The 24,258-nt window shown below is 45.2% G+C and overlaps 1 protein-coding gene across 8 annotated transcripts in view; it reads left to right on the top strand.

Annotated features, from left to right (window-relative positions):
- The window catches only part of Nckap5 (NCK associated protein 5), a 958,567-nt gene that overhangs the window by 351,319 nt on the left and 582,990 nt on the right, over positions 1–24,258 (top strand). Inside the window, exon 1 of one of the 8 annotated variants that reach the window (XM_051147289.1) lies at positions 4,170–4,520. The exons of 6 other annotated variants lie outside the window; for them this stretch is intronic. Coding sequence is in view for 1 of the 2 variants with exons in the window: in XM_051147286.1 (XP_051003243.1) it covers positions 13,810–13,832 (23 nt within the window). In the remaining variant the exon portion in view is untranslated. Of the gene's footprint in view, positions 1–4,169; positions 4,521–13,148; positions 13,833–24,258 lie in introns of those variants that run through there. One more of the 8 variants, XM_051147286.1, reaches the window with a different exon arrangement.

The following is a 24,258-nucleotide window of genomic DNA, read 5'->3' as shown; positions in this document are numbered from 1 at the left end:
TATCAAAAGGTCGTTCATTGCGAAGTAGTCTTAATATTTTTAAAACTCTGCAACAGCCTTAATTTTGTTGTCTTCTTTTATTCCTCCTGTATTGATTTCACTTAGTAAAATTTATTTAACTAGATGTGTTTGATCGATCCTGAATTAGTGCCTTATGTTCTCCTTTATTAGACTTTTTTCTGTCTTAAACTGTTCCATTTAGAAATGTGCTGTGAGCTTTAAGCATGGATTTTCAGTTTTGTTTTGCTTTTAAAATACACACCGAAGCTATTAATTTTCCTCCGTGTCTACTGTAGTGCCACCTAAAAATTCGAATCTAAGGATATCATGTTTAAATGTTCCTAAATCCCCTCTAAGTAGTTATTGATTCCCCCCTCCCCTCCTTTTTTTTATTAATTTATTCATATTACATCTCGATTGTTAGCCCTTCCCCTGTTTCCTTCCATTCTTCCCTCCCTCCCATTTCTCCCCTTCTCCCCTCCCCTATGTCTGTGACTGAGGGAGATCTCCTCCCCCTATATATGCTCTCAGAATATCAAGTCTCTTCTTGGTAACTAGCTATCCTTCCTCTGAGTGCCACCAGGTCTCCCCATCCGGGGGACCAGCCAAGGAGAATATAGGCAGTAAGCTTCGAACCCCTACCAAGACCTAGCCGACGAACATGATACTCTCCACTGTTGAGTGGAGAGTGAGATCTGACTCCCCTCCTTTTTTATTGTTGTGTCTTTCTCAGATTTTATTCAGGGAATTTTCAAATGTAGAGATAAGTAGGAAGGCCAGAGTAACAGCACACCTTTCTTCCCACAACTTAAAGTCAACAAGTATTTAGCATTTGCTCATAAATCTGTTGTTGTAAATTACACGGTTCGGGTGGTGAGTGCTGTACACATGGGCTGAATTCCATGCCACATCTGATGTGTACATTTATCATGTTCTATCAAAAATTTCAAAAGGAGCTATTCTCTGAGTTAACATTTTTGTTTTACATAAGCTTCCCAAAATGTGTAGTAAGCACCTCTACACATTTGCCCTAAATAAGTATTTTAACACGTGCCCTTGGAAGACAAGAGCCATATAACTGATAATTATAATATCTTTGTTCCCTAGTAAAATAAAGACTTACACCAGTGGACATGGTGGTGCAGCACTTGGGAGGCAGGAGCAGGTGGAATTCTGGGAATTCAATGCCAGCCTGGGCTACAGAATGAGTTCCAGAACAGCCAGGGCTACACAGAGAAACCTTGTCTCGATAAAAGCAAAACAAAAACTAAAACCAGCCAACCAACCAAAGAAAAAGCAACAAAAGGGAAAACACAAACAAAAAACAAAACAAAACAAAAAACCCCAAACAACCCTCCCCCAAAAAACCAAAAACAAAACAAGAAACTTCCTTGTATGGCCCTAGCCTGATTTAAATTTTGCTTATTGTAGCCGAAATAGACTTCTAAGCTGTTTATTTTTCGGGAACTCCCAGTTTCTTTTCTCGCACTTGGTTGTAACAATTCTTCCACCTGCTTAGCTGCATCCGCATTTTTCATGTATGCACGTTGAGTTGACAAATGCTGGAATGTTCTGAGTCCTGTTCATGCTTCTGCTTGTGTCTACTTGTCTTTCACCTGTTTCCCCATGTGCTTTCTTCTCTATAATAAAAAAAAAAAAATCCCTGCTTAGATAAATTAAATGTTTCACTTTGCTTGCCCTCCCTCCCTCCCTCCCTCCCTCCGTATGTGTATATATGTACATAGATGTGTGGCAAGGGAGATCTGTAGGGTCAGAGGCCAGAATTCACAAGTCAGTTCTCTCCTTCCATCATGGGTCTCAGAGATGAAACTCTGGCCCTCAGTTTTGATAGCAAATGCCACTACTCACTGACCTATCCTGCTGAAAATTTTTTTTTGCTATGTGCTTCACATAACCACCTTACACAGCAAGTAAGATGCTCCCTTCTCTAGTGTAATTATTCTCCTTGCAGAAATAATGGTGCTGATGGTGGCAGCATGTGAGCAGTGTACGCCCATCACTGTTTCACTTAGTGGTTTTGCATGTATTGATTTGGATCAGTAAAGATGTTACTAAGCTGTTCCCAATAGGCCATCCACACAGGTGAGAACTTCCTCATTGACAGCTCAGCATTAGTTCTGCCTCTGCTGCTCCACAGGATGCGTCACCTCCACCATTTTCCTCTATCTGTACCTCCTAGCAGAAACTAAGTTTCTCTGTTCTGTCCTTGTGAACACCTTCTTCTCCAGATTTAAGCTACCCAGGAGGAGAGTGTGTGCCCACAAACACCTATGCACATGTACATGCATGCTCCTGCACAGGTGTAACCCAGATACATCCCAGCAGCATGGGAGGCAGAGGCAGGAGAGCCCCTGAAAGCTCACAGGCCAGCCATCCTGGCGTGCATAGTAATAACCAACAGATACTCTGCCTGAAACCACATGGAAGGCAAAGGATTGGTACCCGAGGTTGTCCTCTGACCTCCACACACACTCCATGGCAGATGCACACATATGCATATCACACACCCACATACACAGACACATGCACAAAGATTCAAAAAAAGCAAATAGTAGGAAAGCGTTCTTAATAAAGAGCCAGTCTTTGCCCACCACTTAGAGCATCCAATGTTTCAAAAAATGTTGCTCTGGAGTGATTTTTTTTTTTAAATACTTACCTGGAAACCACACGTTGAAGATTTCAGTATTCACAGAGTTGCATGGCACTGTGGTGAGCACCACTGGGCTATAATAAAATGAGCAGAAGACACAGCCTCTGACCGGAAGAGTGGGTGGGTGCTTAATGTAGCTTGCACACCTTTTTTTCTAATATAGTATCAAGCAAGAGAATGACCTGGGCTCTAAGTTAAAACTCCATTCAATTTTCACAGTTAAGCTTATCTATTTTTTCCTAGCCATTGTATCTCTATGAACAAATGGCTTAATTTTCTTTCTTTTCAACTTTTCAACTGGTGATTTCTTTATCTATCAAATGAGTTCTTCAAAAAACTTTGTCATTCTAGGTAATTGAATGTTTCCCGGAACTTGAAATAAATATACAAAATGAGGTATAATCCCTCTGTTTATATTCTTTCATGCTTCATGGCTTTTTTATGTGTCTCTGGGAATACTATTATTTTTTTATTAGACTTAAAAGGAAAAAATAACTCTTGAGGTAGTCCACATGTCTATCACCCAGCACAAATTTATGTGCTTATACTAAAGTATTATATTGAAATAAATCAAAGAATACTATTGGAAAGAATACTTCATTTCTCCCAAAGAAGAAACTATAAGGTTCGTGCAATCCTCATCTTAGAAGTCGTTATTTGCTAATAAAACAACATTTCCTGCAAAGGATCATCTTCATGAGGAAATGGAAATTTATGATAATTCTTTTTTAGGACACAATGAGTCTCAATTGAGTCCAACATTTTCTTGCCCCAAGAGAATTTCCCTTTCGTTCCAGAAATGCCAACAGAAGGGAAAAGGTGGGTGTCTTTGCCAGTTACATCTAGCTCTTTCTCAGACATACCCATTGCTTCCAAATGGACTTGGGGAGACTCCTGACTCCAGACCAGTGGCTGCTGGTTCCAGCTCTTACCTGCTCATTAACAATACTTTGGATAGCTGTGTCAGCCTCTGGGTCAGCTCCATGATTTGTCCCACCCAGACAGGGCTGGGAGTGGGGTGTGTGGAGGGACCTAGGAGTCAGTCTCTCTCTCTCTCTCTCTCTCTCTCTCTCTCTCTCTCTCTCTCTCTCTCTCTCTCTCTCTCTCTCTCTCTCTTTCTTTTTAACTGGGAAGTGAAAGCAAGGTTCCCCCTTCTGGACACCCACTTCTCCTTTCAGTTCCTTCCTTTGGGACAGACAGTCAAAGCTTCAAGTCCCATCTCTGGCCATTCAGAGCTCCCATCTCCCCTCTCCACTGTATCCCTTCTCTACCCCTCCCAAGGAGGGTCCCCATCTCCAACTACAGGCAGAGACTGGCTGAACCATTGGGTTGAAACTGATTGTGATAGCAGCAGATGGGCTGGATTTGACAGGGTGGATTCTGAGCAGCTTCTGAGTGGGGGCGGGGCAGGGAGGGAGAGGGTGGGGGTGGGAACCCAAGGGCCAGAGCGGACCCATAGGAGTGCGCGCCTGCTGCTGCTGCTGCCGCCACCGCCTTGCCTCCCTTACCACGGGCTTGGGGGTATCTCTTTAGCGTGAGATTCCCAGAGAAGTGGCACTGCTGTCCCCAGGCGGAGCAGGAGGGAAAGGTCCTGTGGCCCAGATTGCGCTGGGACACCGGGAGGCAGGCGCGAGCTAGGGACTGGAGGCGTGCGACACAACAAAAGCCTAGGTGCCGGGGCTGCGGAGCACGCGCGCAGACAGGCTTGACATGGCAAGTTTGTCAACTGTGGGCTCCGAGGCCAGCTTCTTGCTGCCCCCCAAGTGACAGCACTGCAGGGTCTGCCCCCCACGGCGGGCAGCTCCCACCGCGACCTGGGCCCTCTGCAAAATGCTCCCCCGCAGGCCAGGTAAGAAGATGCCAGCTCCCTACACCCTCCCAGGCGTGTCCCCAGAGCGGTTTCCTATCCTCTATCCCTTGGGCATCCCCTAGTGCCTGCTGATCTGGTTGATTTTAAGCATTCTCTTTCTTCTTGGTCCACCTCTGCCCCCTGTCGCTAATGATACAGTCGCCCTCCCTGAATCCCTTATAGAATCCCAAAGACACAGGAGTTGGGTGGGGTAGAATTTGTAGGAGGTGGCACTAGGTTGAATAATCTTTCTGCTAAGAAAGTGAGTGCCAGGACATCAAGGCAGGATGTATAGGATTTAGCATTCACTGTCTATTCCCAAGCTACTCAAGCGAGGCGTCACGCGCACGCACGCCCCTTTTCCACCTGTGGGACCTTGCTTTGTGCAGGAAGCGCTCGTGGAAATACACACACGTGCTCAATGCTCCCTGTGCATTGGGCCTCGCTTTCGTGGAGGACTTTTCTTAATGGTAAGGGGACAGGAAAATGCATGGCCTCTCCAAGCATCCAGGGTCTCATTCTTCTGTGTGTTGCTTGGTCTCCATTATAGTGATCAGATAGTAAAACATTTGGAGAGTGTGGAGCGGCTGCTGATTTTGGCGCTGAGCATTACTGTGCCTCTTCCGTCAACTGTCTTACATACTTCGCCCCTTCTTCCTCCTAAGATATTGCACTGATGGGTTCCTCTCCAGGAAAGGCAGTGCCCCAGGGGAGAGGAGGACTTGGAAGGTCAGCAACCTGGACCACCACCAAAAGCCTGTCCCCAGCAACCCATCAGGGACTTCAGATAGCTTTATTTCCTGTCCTCTTATGCATATGCCTCAGGTCCCTGTCCTGGTAGTTAGGCTCCCTGGGGCCTTTTTCTCACTCCTTCAGGTGCCCCCACCCCTGTGCAGACTCCACCCCACCTGAGCTGAAGTATGTGCCATGTTGCTACCAGCAACTGTCTGTGGGCCCTAAGCCTCTTAATTCTGATTGATGGGCAGAAATACGATATTATTTTGGAGTGAAGCTGAGCTGCATACTGCCTGGGAGGCAGACCCTCCTCTAGCCCACCCCCACCTCAATCCTCAGAGAAAAGGGGCAGTTAGGATATCATCATTAAACACAGGTAACCACCTGGCATTTCTTCTCGTCACCGTGGCCCTTTCCAATTTGGGTTAAATAAACAAGACCCCTATGCATGGCCTGTTGCTATCTACTTTATTTTTTGTACGCCCCCCCCCACCTATTTCTAAAAGAGATTCTCCCTTGCAGTAGTTTCCAGAACTTTCCTTGTAAATGTTTACAAAGTCATTTTCTAGAAGTAATGTCATACCCGTAACCTCTTCTTTACTTCGTGTGTGTGTGTGTGTGTGTGTGTGTGTGTGTGTGTGTGTGTGTGTGTGCAGGATCCCAGGTATGCACAAGCAGCATAGTGGTCAGAAGACAGCCTTGCTGTTAGCGCTCAGCCTGCCTGTCTCAGTCCATTCCACTGTCCCCAGTGTGACTGGAGGGTACAGGAACAGTAATAAGAATTCTGAGGATTCAGGCTCAGGTTCTCACCCCTCCACGGGACTCCTTTTTTTCCCCCACTCTCTTTCCACTCTGTAGGTCTTTCCCCTCAAGACAATGAGTTGTCCATCCCTACTCCTAATGAGTGTCCTTAGAAAGAAAGGACACAATGTCCAGTTTTAATGCTATACTTTGTGACGGTCATTCAAAAGGCACACCACAACACCTCTCCTGGTGCCAGCCGGCTTCTCCAGGCCAGCAGAATCAGGACATGCTTTGTGGACCTGTACAATTCCCCAACTGGACTCTCTGCCTCCTCCCCAAAGTGTGTGCAGAGGTGGATTTCATCCTCGCTGCTGAAACTATCTTTACAAGAATGTTTTGTTCTTCACTTCTTTCCAAATTCCCCACTATTTTTGGCCGAATATTTTTATTATCTAAACCATCAGACTTAGCTTTTAATTTTATTTTTCCCACATGCACGTTGCTTTGGAAACCCTTGTGATATGTTTGAATCATTCATTTACTTGTATTAAACAAAACTTCCTGGAGGGGATTCCCAAAACTTGGCATCAGCGTGGGGCCCCTTGGGTGGGCAGGAAGGAGAGAGAGAGAGAGAGAGAGAGAGAGAGAGAGAGAGAGAGAGAGAGAGAGAGAGAGAGAGAGAGGCTCCAAATGACTTTAAAATTCCCAGTAATGCTGGGTACAACTCTGATGGAGAAACATCATAAGGACATTGTCCATTTGATTAGGACTTTACAGTTTACAAAGGTCTTCCTCGGGCATTATCTCTTTAATCCCAGCAGCAGGAATTTTAAATAGTAAGGATCCCTCAGAAAGGCCCAGTAATGCCTGCCGATCCTGCTTAACCAAAGAGAAAGAGAGCGTTGGAAATTAAACCAGCAGCTGATGCGGCTTTAATGCATAGAATAAACACAGAAGAAACCGCTCTAGAGCTCGGTTCCCCTGATGTTAACTCGAAGAATGAAGCAAAAGGGCATGAACCATGTGTGCATCTGAGAGGAAACTCCATCCCGGGCTCTGGTGGCCCAGGAAGTGCTAGTTCTTGCGGGGCTTCCTGGTGCTCTGGACTCTCCTTGACCTAGGATTCCAGTTTAGATGAAAGTGTTAGCTGGGGTTGCAGGGAGACTCTCAACTTAGGCAGTGATGCAGCCCTCTTGAGCCCCAAAGCATTCTGGGATATCACCAAGCTTCCCGTGTCTTTACTTCAGCCAGAGAGAAATTTTCTCTACTTGGTCATACAGCAGGAGTGTGTGCCCCCCATGAGTCTCAGCGAAGAGAAAGTTTCCACCATGTTTACCCGTTACTCTAAAGACAAGTCATATCTTCTTACATGGGCCGTTTGTGCTGTTTTATAGTATGTAGGGAGGGTGGACAGAAGCCCACCTTATAGGTTCCTTGGGTAGAGGCCCGCCCTTCTACAACCTACTGTGAATAATATCCCTTGCAACTTTCCTCCAAAAATAATTTCTAGAATGATAGCTAAAAGTCACAAATTTTGCCTGGCATTTTGGACATCAAGCTAATCTTGTATCTTATTCTATAAGGTTTTATTCAAATTAATTTGGGGTGTATAATTTCCTGCTAAGTTCTGTCTGGTATGAGGAATATTAGATATGCCGAGACTGGGTTTTTGGGGTTTTGTTTTGTTTTGTTTTGTTGTTGTTGTTGTTGTTGTTGTTGTTGTTTGTGTTTTGTTTTTGCAGCAGCCTAGGCTCTAAACCGGCTTTGCAGTGGAGGGCTATCTTGAACTTCTGATCCTCTCCTCCATCTGTCCAGTGCTGGAGTTACAGGCATGCAACACTTTGCCTGGATTCTATCCAGTGCTGAGGATAGCGCCTAGGGCCTGATGCAGGTTCGGCAAACACACCACCACCCAAGCCTCACACCCAAGCCTCCCATCATTACCATTAGTGTAATTTCAGCAAGGCTTCCTCTATAAAATATGAAAAAGTTTATGTTCTTTTATAAATTGTTAAGAATTTTAAAAGTTATATAAGCTAAGGATTTAAAGTAGTTTCAAACTTATATGACAATCAACTGGCATTACTGGGGATGGTCTTTTATCGTCTTTTTTTTTTTTTTAAGTTTTTCGAGACAGGCTGTGTAGTCATGGCTGTCCTGGACTTGCTTTGTAGACCAGACTGGCCTTGAACTCACAGAGATCCACCTGCTTCTGCCTCCCCAGTGCTGGGATTAAAGGCGTGCGCCACCATGCCTGGCTCTTTTAGTATCTTTTATCCTTGCTGTTTCTGCACCTCTTTAGCACTAGATAAGATGATCGTTTCCATATAATAGCTCTGCTGCAGAAGAGAGCATCAGCTCTCCAGGAGCTGGAGTTGGAGGCAGTTGTGTGCTCCAGGACTTGCTTGGGAAGGGAATCAGGACTGTCTGTTAGAGCAGGCTCTACACACCCACTGCATAAGGAAGCTTCTCTTGTGGGGACTGAGAGCTCTCTGGTCTGTGGGCTCAGAGGTAAGTATTTAGAAGATAGTTTGAAACTGCGTCATTTTAAAGGAACAATAGCAACAGCTTCCCCTCCAAGGCCTATGCGCTCTGAGCTGTGGGTTCTTAGCCAGATTTACAGTACCAGGCAACGGTTTTCTTCTGTGGAGTGCCTGCCTTAGTGACTATTCTATTGCTGAGAAGGGACAACATGGCCAAGACAACGCTTACAAAAGAAATCATTTAATCGGAGGGGGGAGGGGTGCTGGCTTACAGTTTCAGAGGATTAGCCCATCATCATCTTGGCAGGGAGCATGCAACAGTGTGCAGGAGTGTGTAGGAGAAGGAGCTGAGAGCTCCATTCTGATCTGCAAGCAGAGAGAATGAGGCTGGGTCTAGTCCAAAGCCCACCCCCAGGGACATGCCTCCTCTAGCAAGGTCACACCTCCTAACCCTTCTCAGACACCGCTATTCCTCTAAGACTGGGCATTCAAATATATGAGCCTGGGGGCGGCATTCTTATTTAGATCACCACAGTGGCCTTAAATCTAACCAAAAATCTGTTGGCTATACCCCTAATATTCTTACCTGGGAGAGGTACATGGAAGAAGGGGATCCAGGAGGAGTTGAAGCCTGGGTGGAGGGGTGGGGGCTTGGGGGGTAGGGAGAGTGCATAGGGTCAAAATACATTGTATGCATGTATGGAATTCAAAAGACAAAAAAGTTTAAAAGTAACAAAACCAAAACTAACAAAGTGGGAATCAACTGAGGAACACCGCCCAAGGTTGGCCATTGGCCTCTAATTGCATGAACATGCCCACAGGCACACTTGTACATGTCACTCGCATGAATGTGTACATATAGAAACAATTACTGGTCAGATACAAATATACTCTGGACGCTTATGGTTTAGGTGAGGAACAGGACACAATCACAGATGACACTAAGTCCTGAGTGTGGAGCTGGTTAGAGGGAAACAGAACAGAGATCAGTGCAGCAGGATGATGGCAGATAGAGTGATAAGGACATACTTCCTAGAGGAGGGGAGGGAGACATTCTCTTGGATACAAGGAGAAGGGACAGAGTCATTACATCAGTAAAAGGCGTGAGCTCAGGAGCTTGGGAGGCGGCTCAGTGGTGAAAGTGCTTGCCACACAAGAGTGAGCACTAGAGTTCAGATTCCCAGAGCCTGTGTAAAAAAAAAAAATACTGGGCAGATGTGACAGCCTTGGAAGGAAGGTGAAGGCCCAGGGTCCTCAGAGAAACTGGATAGCAAGACTAGCCACATCAAAGAGCTCTGGGTTTGATTGGGAGACCCTGTCTCAGTGAGCACAGTGGAAGAGTGATGATACATGCTAATTCCTGACGTCGATCTCGAGCCTGCAGATGCACATATATCCGTGTCTGTGTCCCCACACAAATGAAAACGTGCATCCCCACGTGAAAGCGGGTCCTGGGGTGCTGAACTCAGGGCCTCCCTCTTGTGCTACAAGGGATCAATTTTTAGGGAGCTATCTCCCGTGCCCGTTCTCCCACCTCCATCTTCCCTTAACCAGTATGTCCTCAGCCATAAAGTCACACCCAGGTCATAGTTTGGGAAGTGTTGAGCTTTCTCAGTACACGTTGTATTGCTACTAATGAGTGGACAAGTTGGAGATTGCTTGCCTGGATGCCTAGTGGGAACTGTTATACTTATTCATGTTAGAAAAAGACAGTTTTGGAAAGGTTGGCATCTTGTCCCCAAAACTCTGGACTTGTTATTCCATAAGAGGGTAATAATAATAGTAATAGTAACGAAGGCACCTAGTCCAGTCTGTGCTTCCTGTTTGCCCCCCAATCTTAGAGGATCCACCCCGATTCCTCTACCTGCTCAACGATACAGGATGAAGTGGAGGCTTGCGTTGGTAAATGCCTGTTTGAGTAGATTATTTTAGGCATTGGTATGGATTCCCTGGGCAGCAGGTAAGATACACATCTCCATTTGTAGATGTTGTACACTAGGTCACTACAACTCTTTACTCCGTTTAGAGCTGGCGTAGAGAGGCAGCTCTCTGAGTTTGTTTGCTCTGGCCTTGCAAACCTGTGGTGTAAAATGAGATGAATGAACTCACTCCCACAGAGGGGCAGGAAAAAGAATTTCATTTTTGGCCTAAATTGGTGACAGGGCAGAAGAAACATGTGACAAAAGGATAAAGGAGACAGTCCCCAGGAGGGACGCTCCCTGCACACCCCTGTGGTCTGACAGTCCCCGAGCTGTGAAGCTGGCCCAGCCTCGCAAACAGGAGCATGGCTTGCTTGCTAAGTGCCCTTGCCTTGGTGACTGCCTGGCTGTGATGGAAAGAGGTCCCTGTGTTGAAGATGGAAGTGTAGCATCTCTCCTTCCTGCCATGCTTTCTGACATGGTCACATCAGCACAGGTATGAGTGGGTGTGTTTATTTCTGTTTGTGTAATTAGTTTTGGGAAACGTGGCCGTGGTGGGCACACATATCTATGTGTGTTTGCAGAGACCAGACGATGACATCAGATGTCCTGCTCCATCACATTCCATTGCCTTATTGCACCTGGGCATAGGCCATTGGCTAGCAAGCCCTAGGAATCCTCCTGTCTCTACCCTGAGTGACGCTGGGATTATAGCTGCCAGGGCCCGCACAACTGGCTTTGTATATAGGAGTGGGGATTCGAACTCAGGTCCTCATGCTTGCACAGCAAGGAGTTTCCCCCAGTGAGCTGACTCCCTAGCCCCAAGGCCCATCAAATATCTTCGTTCTAAATAAACCATTTTAGTGGATTATGGCTAGGCATTATGAGACTTCCTTATAATCTCAGAGCCTGTAATCTGGATATCAGAGAACTACTCAAACACACAAAATGGGATTTCCTCCCTATAGAGCCAAAATACACATGTGTATCATATCTGGTCTTTATTGCATGGAAAAGCAATGAACTTTAAAAATGATAAATTAAAATATACATCTTCCGGGCCTGGGGAGATGGCTCAGTGGGCAAAGGGCTTGCTGCACAAGCCTGTGGACTTCAGTGCAGATTCTTAGCACCCAGGTAAATTCCTGTAATCATGGGGCTGTTGGGGAGAAAGGCAGAGCCCAGGGACTCGCTGACTGGCTGGTCATTCTAGCCAAAGCAGTGTGCTTTAGCTTCAGGCTCAGTGAGAGATGCTCTCTCAGAAGACAAACAAACATGATAAGATGTCTGACAGAGACCTCTGGCCCCCGCATGTGACTACATGGGTGTACTCACCCACTCATGCTTGTACACCTACCCCCCCCCCCCACCCACCCACACCCCCCTACACACACATCGCTCTCTCCCTTCCCATATATATATATATATATATATATATATATATATATATGTATATATATTGTATGTTATATGTATGTATCACTATGAATCACACCTGAAGTTGACCTCTGGTTCCACACACAAACACATGCACTTGCACTCATATACACACACACACACACACACACAAACATACCCACACACCGTGTTAAAGACCACATACATGTGTCAGTTTTCTGTTCCCCTCTTTGATGGTGACTAGGAACAGATGCTTGTTATCAGGCTTCTGAAATCCAGTATGTGAGGATGTGTTTTCAGTTCAGTGCTTTTCCACTGAAGAAGCGCCCAGCAGCACCGTTCTGGGTGCCCAAGGAGCCCATGGCCGTGTCCTTAGCTGCCCCTTCATGGTTCAGCAGGCGTGCCTGGCACAGTTTCTCACATGCCTGAAGTGGTGTTTATGCCTAGGCTGTTGGCATGGTGGGTGGCAGGGATAAGTAAGGCACAAGGTTAAGCCATCCAGGGACCCATCTGGCGGCTGTCGTGATGTGGTCACCCTGCCATGCCTGTTCCCGCATGCCTGGGGTTTGGGCTTTTGGCCAGCTGTCTCTGTCCTGGGTCAAGGCTCTGCTGTATCTGGCAGCTGCCTTGGGCGACTGCCTCCAGTGTTCCCATGAACTAGTTCTCTGCTTTCACTCTCTCCCTTGAAGTGCTGCTCAGAGGCTAGATGCATATTTATAAGTATATTTTCATCCTCTGAGATTCTATAGAGTTTTGTATCACACACACACACACAGACACACACACACACAGACACACACACAGTCCCTCCTTTCAAGTACTCCAAGACCTATTCTCTGTACTCCTCCCCTAACTTTCCGCCTTTTTCTTAACCCATTAAGTCTTCAAAATTAATAAATATTAGATTTGACTAGAGGAGTCACCATGAGGACGCGGATGAACAAGTAGGTACCAGAGTGAGACTAAGATGGCAGGTCATGGGCCATGGGTCTGGGAGGTAGGCCAGACAGCATAGCCAGGTTAGAATAGCTCAGTATCTGTCCAGCTATAGTGCCTGAAGCTTTAATAAATATAATAGGTCCATGTCATTATTTGGGAGCTAGGTCAGGCATAGAAAGCCCAGACTTGTACACTAATTAATGCAGCTGGTAATCACCTGGGTATAAGGCCATCTCCTGGAGGATGCTAGGCCTACCAGGTACTATATCTGTATAGAAAACTATCTTTCCCCTTACCTCCCCTTACCCCTTCTATTCCATCCCATTCCCTTCTTCAGTAGCCATTAATAGTTAATAGCAAACCACCTAGGAGTGGGGTCTTAAGCTCTTTCACGTGTCACCATCCAGGCTAGAATGGTGACTCACTTGATCTTGTACGGTTCTTGTGCAGGCAACAGCAGCCTGTGTGAGCTCACATGTGCAGTGAGCTGTCATGCTCAGATGACTGCTTCTCAGCAGCAGTCCTGCTCAAGCTCTGGCTCTTACAATCTTTCTTCCCCCTCCCCTGCAATGTTTGGAGCAAAGTGTGATATAGATGTCACAGACAGGGCTGAGCCCATGGAGACAGTGTCTGGCTGCTCCTGAACTGTTACTGATTTCAGAGCTAGTAACCTGGGATCTTCCCTAAAGATTTTTCTGGGAAGGAATGGAGAAAGATGGAGGAAGAAAGGCTAGGATGTAGGCTGCCTCGGGGATGGGAGTATCCCGAGCACTCTGAGACAACATGAGGACTTCCAGTGCTGGTTCCAGCAACTTGTTACAAACTTGCTGCCTGAGAACAGCACATCCGTATTATCTCACTTTCAGAAATCAGGAGCACAAACATCAGGGCTGTGGGCAGGGCCACATTCTTTCTGAAGGCTTCAGGGACGCGGGGGACTTTCTCACAGTTGAAAGGCTGCTCAAGTACCTTGGTGTATGGCCCTTCCCGCAATAATGTCCTTCCGACCTATGCCTCTGTCTGAACAGCTTCTGTGACTGGGACCTTTTTGGGTCCTCTGCAAGGACCCTGATGATGATCTCCAGCCGACCCAGGTAACCCAAAATAATCTCTGTCTTGAGATTCTTCATTATGCTTGTCAAGCCTTTCCTGCTACGTGAGGTTCCAAACCCATGGGTGCAGGGGATCAGGATGCCGGCGTGTGGGGTTCAGGAGAAGGGAGACAGAATTCTGACACATTATTTTAATGAATAAAAAACAGCTACTAGTACATAATATATAAACTGTGGACTAGTTGAGGTGAGTCCTTGAAAGATGAATTACAGTCTATAACAAATACATTTAGAGGCCTGTTCCAAGGAGGGGAGGAGGGAGGGGAAAGGAAAAGAAAAGGATGAGAGCAAGGAAAGAGGGCAAAAGATAGAAAGGAGGGAAAGTAAAAGAGGAGGAGAGGGAGGGAGACAAGGAGAGAGGAAAACAGATGAGGATGTGGGGGGAGGGAGGTCAGGAGGAGAGAGAATGAGAGGGAAAGATGATAAGAAGAGGGGGAGAAGCAAGAGGGAGGGAAAGGAGACTGGGGTGGGGGGGGAGAGAAGAGAAGGAAGAAGAAAGGCAGGGGGAGGAAAATAGCAGAGAAGGAATGAGTTTAAGGGGGATAGGGAGAGAAGGAGGAGGGGAGAGGGGGAAAGGAGAGAACATGCGCTCCAGGGGGCTACTGACAGCCTTAGCCTTAGCTGTGAGGAGAGGATTGTCTGTCAGGTCAGAGAAACGGTGAACTGGGAATTAGGAAGGAAGAGGTAGCTATTGCTGAGGGTCAGGGCTGGCTCTGTTGGGAGGAAATAGACAGAGCAGTGTGTGTGGGATGTGCAGTTGAGCTGGATCAGAGGGCTAAAGGTCATGGCTCCGAACCTGTGGATTACCGGCTACAGGGTGGGTTACCCACCCGCTGTGTGGGTTACACAGAAGGGATGTGTAAGGCAACAGTGTGGCTCACCAGGATCTTTGGTCTTGTTCTCCCATTTAAGACATCATGAAACAAAGCCTAATAAGTTCAAATGGGCTTACGAAGGCCAAGTGGGAAAATAGGGTGCAAATATAGGCTTGAAAACACAGCACCTGCTCCAATCTTGTCTTCCTCACTCCTGCTGTGTGCACACGTGAGTACATGGCCCCGTGTGCATGTCGTTTGGAGGTTAGGAGGGTGCCTCCATTATCCATCTTAAGTCGCTGCCCACCTCTTCTTTTTTACATGGCATCATGGGCATCTCTTCCTGGCCTGGCCAGGTGTGGTAGGCTGGCTCTGTCAAAGAGCCACAAGGAAGTGTCTGCCCCAGCTTTACCAGTTGTGGGATGACCAATGTGTACCACTTTGCTCAGCTCTTCTACTTGGCTTCTGGAGATCAGCTCAGGTCCTCGTCCTTGAGCTGTCTCTTCAGCCCACACCACTATGTAGGATGCCTTTGAATAGAAAGAGACTGTGTTAGGGGGAGGGTGGCAAAGTCACACAGTCATGAAGAATGGGAGAGGCAAGTTGCTTCACAGAGAAGGAGGGAATGCAGATATCCCAGACACTATGGTCCTGCCAATTTCCAGGTTGCCAGGTTTCTGATTGAATGGAGGTCTTCCTCCCTCCTTTCTGAATAGCATACATCAGGGGGTGGGGCATGCATCACCCTGTGCAACTAGGTGTAATTTGAGGAAGAGATGGTGAGAGAGACACTTGGTCAAGAGAGCACCTCACCCAGGGATGTTTGGGGACTGGTTGATGGGAAAGCAACTTTGCTGTGGGTACATCCTTACAACTTCCTCTCCACACAAAGCCTGTTTTCTCCCTAGTCAGCAACAGTTGTATCTACAGAATATCTCCACAGCTCTTTAGGGTGAATTCCTCAGCTGCCTTCAGCACTTCATCAATAATGAGATCTGTCTATTAGTAAGCAATTAACATGTGACCTTATTGGCAGACAGAGCACAAATTCCCTGACAGGGCTTTAAAATAGCCATTTCCTGTTTCCTGACAGAGGAAGACATTTGGAAGTATTTCAGAGAAATTCTGGAACAAGTATTTGGAGATAAACCTAAGGAGCTGCAGCAGAAATGGTTGCTGCGGTGACTCGGGAGGTGGTGACTTGGGAGGTGGTGACTCTGGAGGTGGCTCAGCAGTGAAGCACACTTACAGTGAGAGCATAATGACGCAAGTTCAAATCTCCAGAAACCATGCAACAAAGTTGTATGTGGTCATGTTTGTGCCCATAACCTCAGCATCAGCAGCATGGGAAGCAGAGATGGGCACATAGCTTGCTAGCTAGGAGCCTAGATCTAGGTTCAGTGAGAGACCATGTCTCAAGGGAATAGGGTAAGGAGGGATAGAACTGGACATCCGGTGTCTTCTCCTGGCTTTAGCAAACAGGTATGCATGCTACACACACACACTAATTCTCACCCTGTAGTGCAAACAAACAAGAGAGCCAGTATGTGTTGACAAGAGAGTTTTGGAAGTCACTAGGTTTCCAAACGGGTAGCAGCTTTTCTCTAGTCTTGGGGTGCGGTCCCTTAAAAACAACTCCAGTGCATCTTTAACCATGTAGGATGGTGTCCACATTCAGTCCTGTGTGCCTCACTGGAATGCTTCTACTACATGAGACCTTGAGTCCCCAGGAGTTCTGTTTTTGTTTTAGTGGTTTTGTTTTGTTTTTGTTTTAGTGTTTTTTTGTTTTGTTTTGTTTTGTTTTTTTAAAGATGATACTAGTCTGTGCACAGGCAGAAATTGCTTATGTGATTTTGGTAGCATGGCATACAATTTGAAGGGGTTGAGGAATGTTATGGGCTTGTAATCAAGGCAGGCACATTTTTAAGGGAGTAAAGAGTTAACATGGAATAAAATTGCATGTGATAACTGTATTTTCACCATCTCTTATCTTCTGTATCGGCATCATTAAGAACATGGCCATAAAACAGCCATTAGTCTTACTAGCAGGGTTTGTGCAGGGAAAATTATGCAGGACCCTGGCAACCATTAAGATAATTGATTCATTAAGGAAAAAAAAAAAAAACTCTGTACAAATATATGAGGTCCAGGGAGATCCCTGGGCATGTACATAGAGTGGGTAATGACCAAGTCAGGGTGGTGAGGCATTTCTATCTCCTCAAATGTTTAAAGGCTATTTAATTTACATATGATGAATGCATGCATGTGGGGTACATGCATATGGGGTACATGCATATGGGGTACATGCATATGGGGTACAGAATGTCACCTTAGAGCATGGGCATGGATACAGCATGTGCTGGTCAAGTCAAGGTGGTGACAATCCTGTCTCCTCACTGTTACTTTGGAACCTTCAAGCTCTTCAGCTCTTCACCAGGTTGTAAGAGGTGACTGAACCACACTCCCACTGTGTTGTGAGCTCTAGAAGTTAGGGCTATCTAACTGTAATGCTATTTACACCAACACTACTGTAGTTTGCCCTGATCACTGCTGTGGCAAAATATGTCACAAGGAGCAACCTACTGGAGGAAGGGTTTGTTTGGGCTCATGGTTTGAGGGTGGTGTTTGTCACGACAGAGAACTTATGGTGGTGACAGCTGGCGACGGCATGGTGCACAAGTGGGCATCAGCTTGTCACATTGCATCCACAGTCAGGAAGCAGAGAGTGAACAAGAGGAAGGGTTGGGCTATAAATAATAATGCCAGTCCTCAGTGACTCATTTCCTCTGGCAAGGCCCCACCTCCAAAAGGTTCCATGACCTTCTCAAACAGTGCCACCGATGGGGACCCAGTGTTCAAACAAAGGAGCCCATCGGAGACATTTCACATCCAAACCATTAGCCATGCTCTGACTTTCATTTTTTATACATTTTCGTTGTTGTTGTTTAAGTCTCCACTTTTGTGGAAGAACATGAAAAACATCTGTCTTTGTATATCTGACTCCTTTAACTTAACACGATGTTCCTCCATCTCACTGTCCCATGCATTGTGCTAGGAATTATAGGACATTAAAATTTTTACATTTATCCATTTGTTTATTTAGTGTGTGTCTGTGTCTATCAGTTCTTCTTTGTGTGTCATGGGGGCTGGAGGACATTTGAAGGAGTCAGCTCTCCTATCACATGAGTCCTGGACATTGAATATGAGTGTTCAGGCTTGGCAGAAGCCCCTTTACCCATGGGGACATCTCCCTAGTGCCCATGATCGGACAACTTACAAGAAGACAACTCACAGTCCTGTTCCAAATTGTATTGTTTTTGTCCCTCCTTAAGTAGTGCTAAGCACATTCAATGTTCATATGCAGAGTGCAATTTAAAAATACACATAATTTTAAATAGTGTATGGGGTATATATGATTTCATTTGGAAAAGTCTCAAAATTTGTAAGCTAAATCAAACAGGAGAAATGAAACTTAGAGAAAAATGATAAAAATCTCAGTGTCGTTTGGGTCTGTTGAAAGCTATGCTCTATTGAGGAACTTCTGGAAAACAGAGATGAAAGGAGGAGTAAAACCTTCCGCGGATGGGCTGCATACCTCCTGGGGGTTGATAGGGGAACATCGTCTTCTTCACTCTTTTGTTCTGGCTCTCCTCCTCATTCTGGGCAAGAGTTTTTAAAACGAAAGGCATTTCAAGGAAGGAGTATAGTGCTGCGGACCACTGGCTTCCAGGATTGACATGAATTCTGCATACCAGAATCCCAACAGCTGTGATTCCGCACTAGTCAGGCCTGCCACCATTTTGTACTGGAAAGAGGAGGGACTCACTGAGGACTTACCAGCAATTCATAGCTACTAGGGGAATGGCTCATGGTGCGCTGTTGATGCTAGGGTTTAAACTCTATTTTACTTGGGGTATTGAAGCCTCTACTTCCCTTCCACCAACCCTTTAACCCTGGTTAAGAGAAGGAAGGTTTGTGGGGAGAGGGTATGAAGACCCCTTTACTTTTCCTGGCTGTTTAGGGTCAGTGGGTCCTTTTGGAACAATACTAATCCCTGTACACAGCAAACATAGCAAGCACTTTCATCTGAGCCGCTGTGTTGAAATGTTTCTCTTCTTCTGCTACACAGTCTACCGTCTTTGGTCTCTCCAAACTGCCACACACCACAGGCCATGTGCCACCCTTTCTCTTTTCAGGCTCTCATATTTATCTTCCTCAGAGTCCTAGACCACGCCCTTCACCCTGTGCACAAGGCAGGTTGTTGCCACCGGCCCATGAGTAGCGTAGTCCACCGTAGCCTGGGCCCTCCTTCATTGATCACTAATTAAGAAAATGCTGTACAGCTGGATCTTATGGAGGTATTTTTTTCAAGTGAGACTCCCTCCCTCCTCTCTGATAATTCTAGCTTGTGACAAGTTGACATAAAACGAGGCTGTATAAGCAGGAAACAGAACTAAGATATAGGTACTGGATGCAGCCTAGGAAACTGGTTTTACTCCTTGCTAATGTACTATCGCTCAAAGTTTGAAAAAAAGATGGCCTCCTTCCACCCAAATACAATAGAAGCTGTTGAAGGAATAAACGTATTTGTTAAGGAGCTCTGTAAGTGTCTGGAGAGAGCCTGTGATTGCCTTTCCATTAACAGGCAGGTTGGCTCTCAGGCTATGGCCCTCCACAAGGGCTTTCCTTCCCCCTCTTGATCAGGAGAGCGTAGCCTGGCCAGTCCTCACCTTCCCAGCAGTCTTCCCTCTGGTGATTGCCACCCAGGCTTTCTCCTGAGAGACTAGATTTGTATGTTATTCCTGACTCCGTTCTGTTCTCAGGCTTGCCTCTTCCATGACGCCTGTCTGGATACGTGCAGCCCAGACCACCATTCTCTCTGTCTCCACAGCACAGCTGTTGAGACATTAGAGAGCTGCTGGTTCCTACATCGTAACCACTTAGCATCTGCTGCTATCCTCCCTCCCCCCATCTCTCTCTTTCCCTCAAACTAAATCTTAGTTCTTCCCTTTTCCCGTGACTTGAGAAGTCCTGGGGAGATGTAGAAATACTTTTTCTATGTTTACAATTATTTCTGTCATTTCACAAACGTTAGCATAGTTTATAACTTGCTAAATGGCTGTTGAAACTAATCATGATGCATTATCTGCCACACTCTCATTCTTTCCGAGTTGTCGGACTTTACAATGCCATATACATGTAATATGTAGCTTTCTATAAATGCATATAAAGAGATATTTATGCTTTGAATTTATATCAAATATTCATTTTAAGAAGGAAAGGTAGCTGCCAGTGTTAACATAAAGATTTGTTGTAATTGTGTATGGGTGTGTGTGTGTATACTGTGTGTTTGTGTGTGTGTGTGTGTACTGTGTGGGCATGCACATATGCCATTATTGAAAAAAAAAAACCCCTTTGTCAGAGTGGAGCATCCATACAGATTGACACACAAGCACCTTTCCTTGGTTTGTCACAAAGCCCTGTGATCAGCTCTCAGAGAAAGAGAAAGAAACCAGCAATGCTCCTGTTTCAGTCACAGCAAATTTTATCCTGATTTCTGTCAGACAAAGTTGGTTCTTTCACTTTGAGCTTTATTTAAGGGAGCATTTTGTCTTTATGTGTTTTGGCTTTCCTGCGTTTTCATGTAAGAATTGTGTGGCTCACTTATGTTAATGTAAGTGTTTGTGAACTGTTCACTCCAGGCACCATACAGTGATCCAGTAACTAAGACCACCACAACTTTTTATAGAACGGGCTGTAGGTGGGCAGACAGGATTTCCTAATCTGTAGCTTTGATGAAGCATATTGGTATAAACATTCTTACATACTTGTTTGAATGCCTATGCACATTCATGTGTGTGCATGTATTTGTGTAGGCATCCATGCATGTGGAGGACAAAAGACTAGAGTATGTGCCATTCTTGCATTATCCACATTTTTTTTGGACAGAGGATCTCTTATCTGTTTTACCAAATAAGCCAGACTGGCTGACTGGCAAGCCCCAAGACATCCACCTGTATCTGCCTCCCCAGAGCTGGACCCACAAGCACACACTGCTGTTCTGGTTTATTACATGGCTTCTAAGGACCTAACTGAGGTCCTTGTGTGTCAGGTACCTTAGTAGCTGAGCTATCTTCCCAGCTCTCATAGAGGATTTTTGCTTCTTGACTACCCAGCTGTCCACCTGTGGTTAATACTGTGCCACTATTTGCTCAGGTATGGTACCAATTTCCACTCTTCCATCAGAGTCTGACATATATATATATATATATATATATATATATATATATATATATATATATATATACCAACAGTTCACATTTCCCAATCCTTAACTGAGTCTAGAAATTGAAAATGAGTTTATCAGCCCGCAGCTTTCCTCTTAACTTTCTGGAACGCTTCTCTGATGTGAGAAGTTCTTCATATGAAGAAAATTAATCATCAGCTTTCTCACTTCATGCTTCCGATTTGCTCTGACTTCCTTAAGGTGCCTTTACTTATTGAGAGTCATCAAAATACAGGTTCTCCTGTGTGTTTTTTCAATAGTAGCTTTTCTGTTTTCTCATATTTATAGCTGTGGTCCCTTAGGTGTAAGTTTTTGGCTAACACTAACAGTTAAGAGTTAAGAATTATTTCTTCCTTGCAGATAGTCAAACCTTGCAAACATTTTCTTTCTCCATAGTTTAAGCGATATAAAGAGTATTGTGTTTGTGTGTGAGCGCGTACACATGATATAGTTGTACATTTAAGCCAGAATGCGTCAGATCCCCTGGACTTAGAGTTGTAGTTGGTGTGAGTTGCCTGTTGGGAACTGAACCAGGGCCTCTGGGAGAGCAGATACGCTTGGAACCATTGAAGCACATCCCTTGCCTCATCATTTTTATGGCGTAATGTGTAACTGTGCATCCAGACCGTCCTTTTGGATTTATTTATTTCTGTTTTGGGGGTTTTTTTTGAGACAGGATTTCTCTGGGTAGCCTTGGTTGTCCTGGACTACCTTTGTAGGCCAGGCTGGCCTTGAACGCACAAAGATCCACCACCATGCCCGGCTTAACACAGTGTCTTAATTCCATATCTTATCATTCTCAAGTGTGAGTCATGTAACTTCTGTCACTCTTCTTTAGGATTGTCTTGGGTGTCATGGATTTTAATATCTTGAGTGTCACGCTAACTGTGTGTAAAATAACGCACTATAAACAGTACGCTGTCAATAACTTTTATGAGACCGAAGGGAGTCAAGATAAAGGCGAAAAGGAAATAAACCAGTGAGGAAATAGGGCGTGCTTGCTGGAATTATGTTCTTCTGATTGTGTGAAACAAAGTAAATCCATGATATCCAAGGCTACACACAAAAACCCTGTCTCAAAAACAACAATGACGATGATGACAACAACAGCAACAACAAAATAAAAATAAAAGAGGTGGTGGTGAGGTGGTTTGGTTGCAATGTATATGGCGCAGCAAGACAGTCCAGATGAGTAAAGTGACCTCTGGAGTAGAAGAATAAATCCTAAGAATGATGTCTCTATCCAATTATGTATCAAGGGAAAGTTAAATACTGGTAGCATTGAAAAGGAGGACATAGCTTGGTAGGCCTCAGAAATGTACCTCATAAAAGTGTTTGGAATGAGATCTCTGGGAGTGGCCAGATTTTGAATAGTGAATAAAGTACATAACAAAAGTTCTAGTTCCACTTGAATATTCTTTTTTAGCCATTTTCTTATTGAGAGAGTCTCAAATCAATTGATCAATCAATTAATAATTAATTTTTTGCTTTCTGAGACAGTGTCTTCGATATCCCATGCTGGCCCAAACTGTTTAGCCAAGGTGAATGTAACTGTCAGAGCCTCCTTTCTCCACCTGCTTTGTGCTGGGATTGTGGGTATGAGTGACCATGCCAGGCTTATGCTGATGGCAGGCAAGCATCCCACCAACTGAACTGCGACAGCAGCGGTCCCCCTTTCCTACCCCTTCCCTGGAAAAGACAAACCTGTAATCAAAGGCAGCTCTGGATTGTGGATCATAGCTTTTTGCCTGCAGAGTATGTGGATAGTAAGAAAAAAAAATATGTCGGGCAATGGCATGGCATCTAAAGAGCGTTTAGGTGCCTGGAGAGAGAGAGAGAGAGAGAGAGAGAGAGAGAGAGAGAGAGAGAGAGAGAGAGAGAGAGAGAGAGAGAGAGAGATATCTTAGGTAGATTTCATATTTCTTGAGACATAAGAATCAGAGCAATGACAAATATTTATGTCATCCGGGTGTTGTCACTTTTTTTGCAGCCTAATTTGGAAATGCCTTTAAGTCCTTCCTGGTTTAAATCCTAACATCCACCAAACAGCACAGCTTCAGCTCATAAACTACTTAAGCTCAGGCTAGAGAGAATGTAGATAAGTGGACAGGGTTGAAAAATGAAGCTTCCAACCCTGGCCTCCATGAGCTGGGTAAGAAACAGTTTCATTTTGTGTGCTTTGCAGGGAAGGGGGACCAATTGGCCTCTGAAAGATAGTTTCCATAGCTACTGGATAGCATCAACAGCAAACTCGGTGGTAGTGATCTTTCCTACATTACCTGAACTGCTGTCAGGTAGCTAGGGGGACAAGCAGATCTCAGGGATCTCATTCCTCCCCCGATGAAAGGCTGGGCAGTCCTTCGATCTACACCTGCCACAGGTGAGCCTCTCTCACGGGCCTGTCAGGCAGCCAACGTCCAACTGCAGTAGTCGTTTTACTCAAAAGAGAACAGCACCAGTCCTGACCAACTTCTCTGTTTTATGTACAGCTCTGATGAGCAGTTCCTGCCTCTGACAATTAAAACACCAGTTTGTGATGTTCTAAAAACACGAGGCTGCACATAAGGAATAGAAGAGTCTAGACTTGCCTGTTTTGATTATTGAAAAGATGCATATGAAAAAATATCATCAAAGGTCTCAAAAAGTGATTGCCGTTTCCATTTCAATGTAATAAGGACATCTAAAAACACCCAATACTTTAAGATACTCTAAAATAGAAATACTATTTTTACTTTAGGGGTGGTGAATGATATACCCTCAGCTTACCACACTCTACACTCCTCTAGTTTTGTAGTCATCCATTACTGGTCTTCACAATATTTTGATCTTTTGTATGGAACAGGGTGTCATATATGCTGCCAAAAAAACACCTTCCCCATAACCACCTACAAGACACCATGGAAAAAAGTAAAACTCTTGGATTTGTTCTTATTATGTAGTGCCCAGTTTGGATCTGTATACATTTTGGAGTGTCATTTTTCAAAAATGTTTCCTGTGTGTGTGTGTGTGTGTGTGTGTGTGTGTGTGTGTGTGTGTGAGAGACACAGTGGATATATGTAATCAGCAGACAACTTATGAGAGTTGGTTCCCTTCTTCCACTCTGAGGGTACTGACAATCCAGCCCAGGTCTTCAGGCTTGGTGGTAGGCTCCTTTATTCCCAGGAGTCATTTCACCAGTCATGGAGTCAGTGTCTTGCTTATAAAAACATGATCACATTTGGTAAGTGAAAGGTCCTATCCCTTTAGTTCTAGTAGAATGAAATTCCAAGAATAAGTCAGAAGTTGAGCTTCTCTAATGGGCCGTTAA

This window comes from Acomys russatus, chromosome 6 (genome assembly GCF_903995435.1).
Source record: "Acomys russatus chromosome 6, mAcoRus1.1, whole genome shotgun sequence".
Taxonomy (NCBI): Eukaryota; Metazoa; Chordata; class Mammalia; order Rodentia; family Muridae; genus Acomys; species Acomys russatus.
The sequence above is the reverse complement of the archived record's forward strand: the minus strand, read 5'-3'. Positions and strand labels throughout refer to the sequence as shown.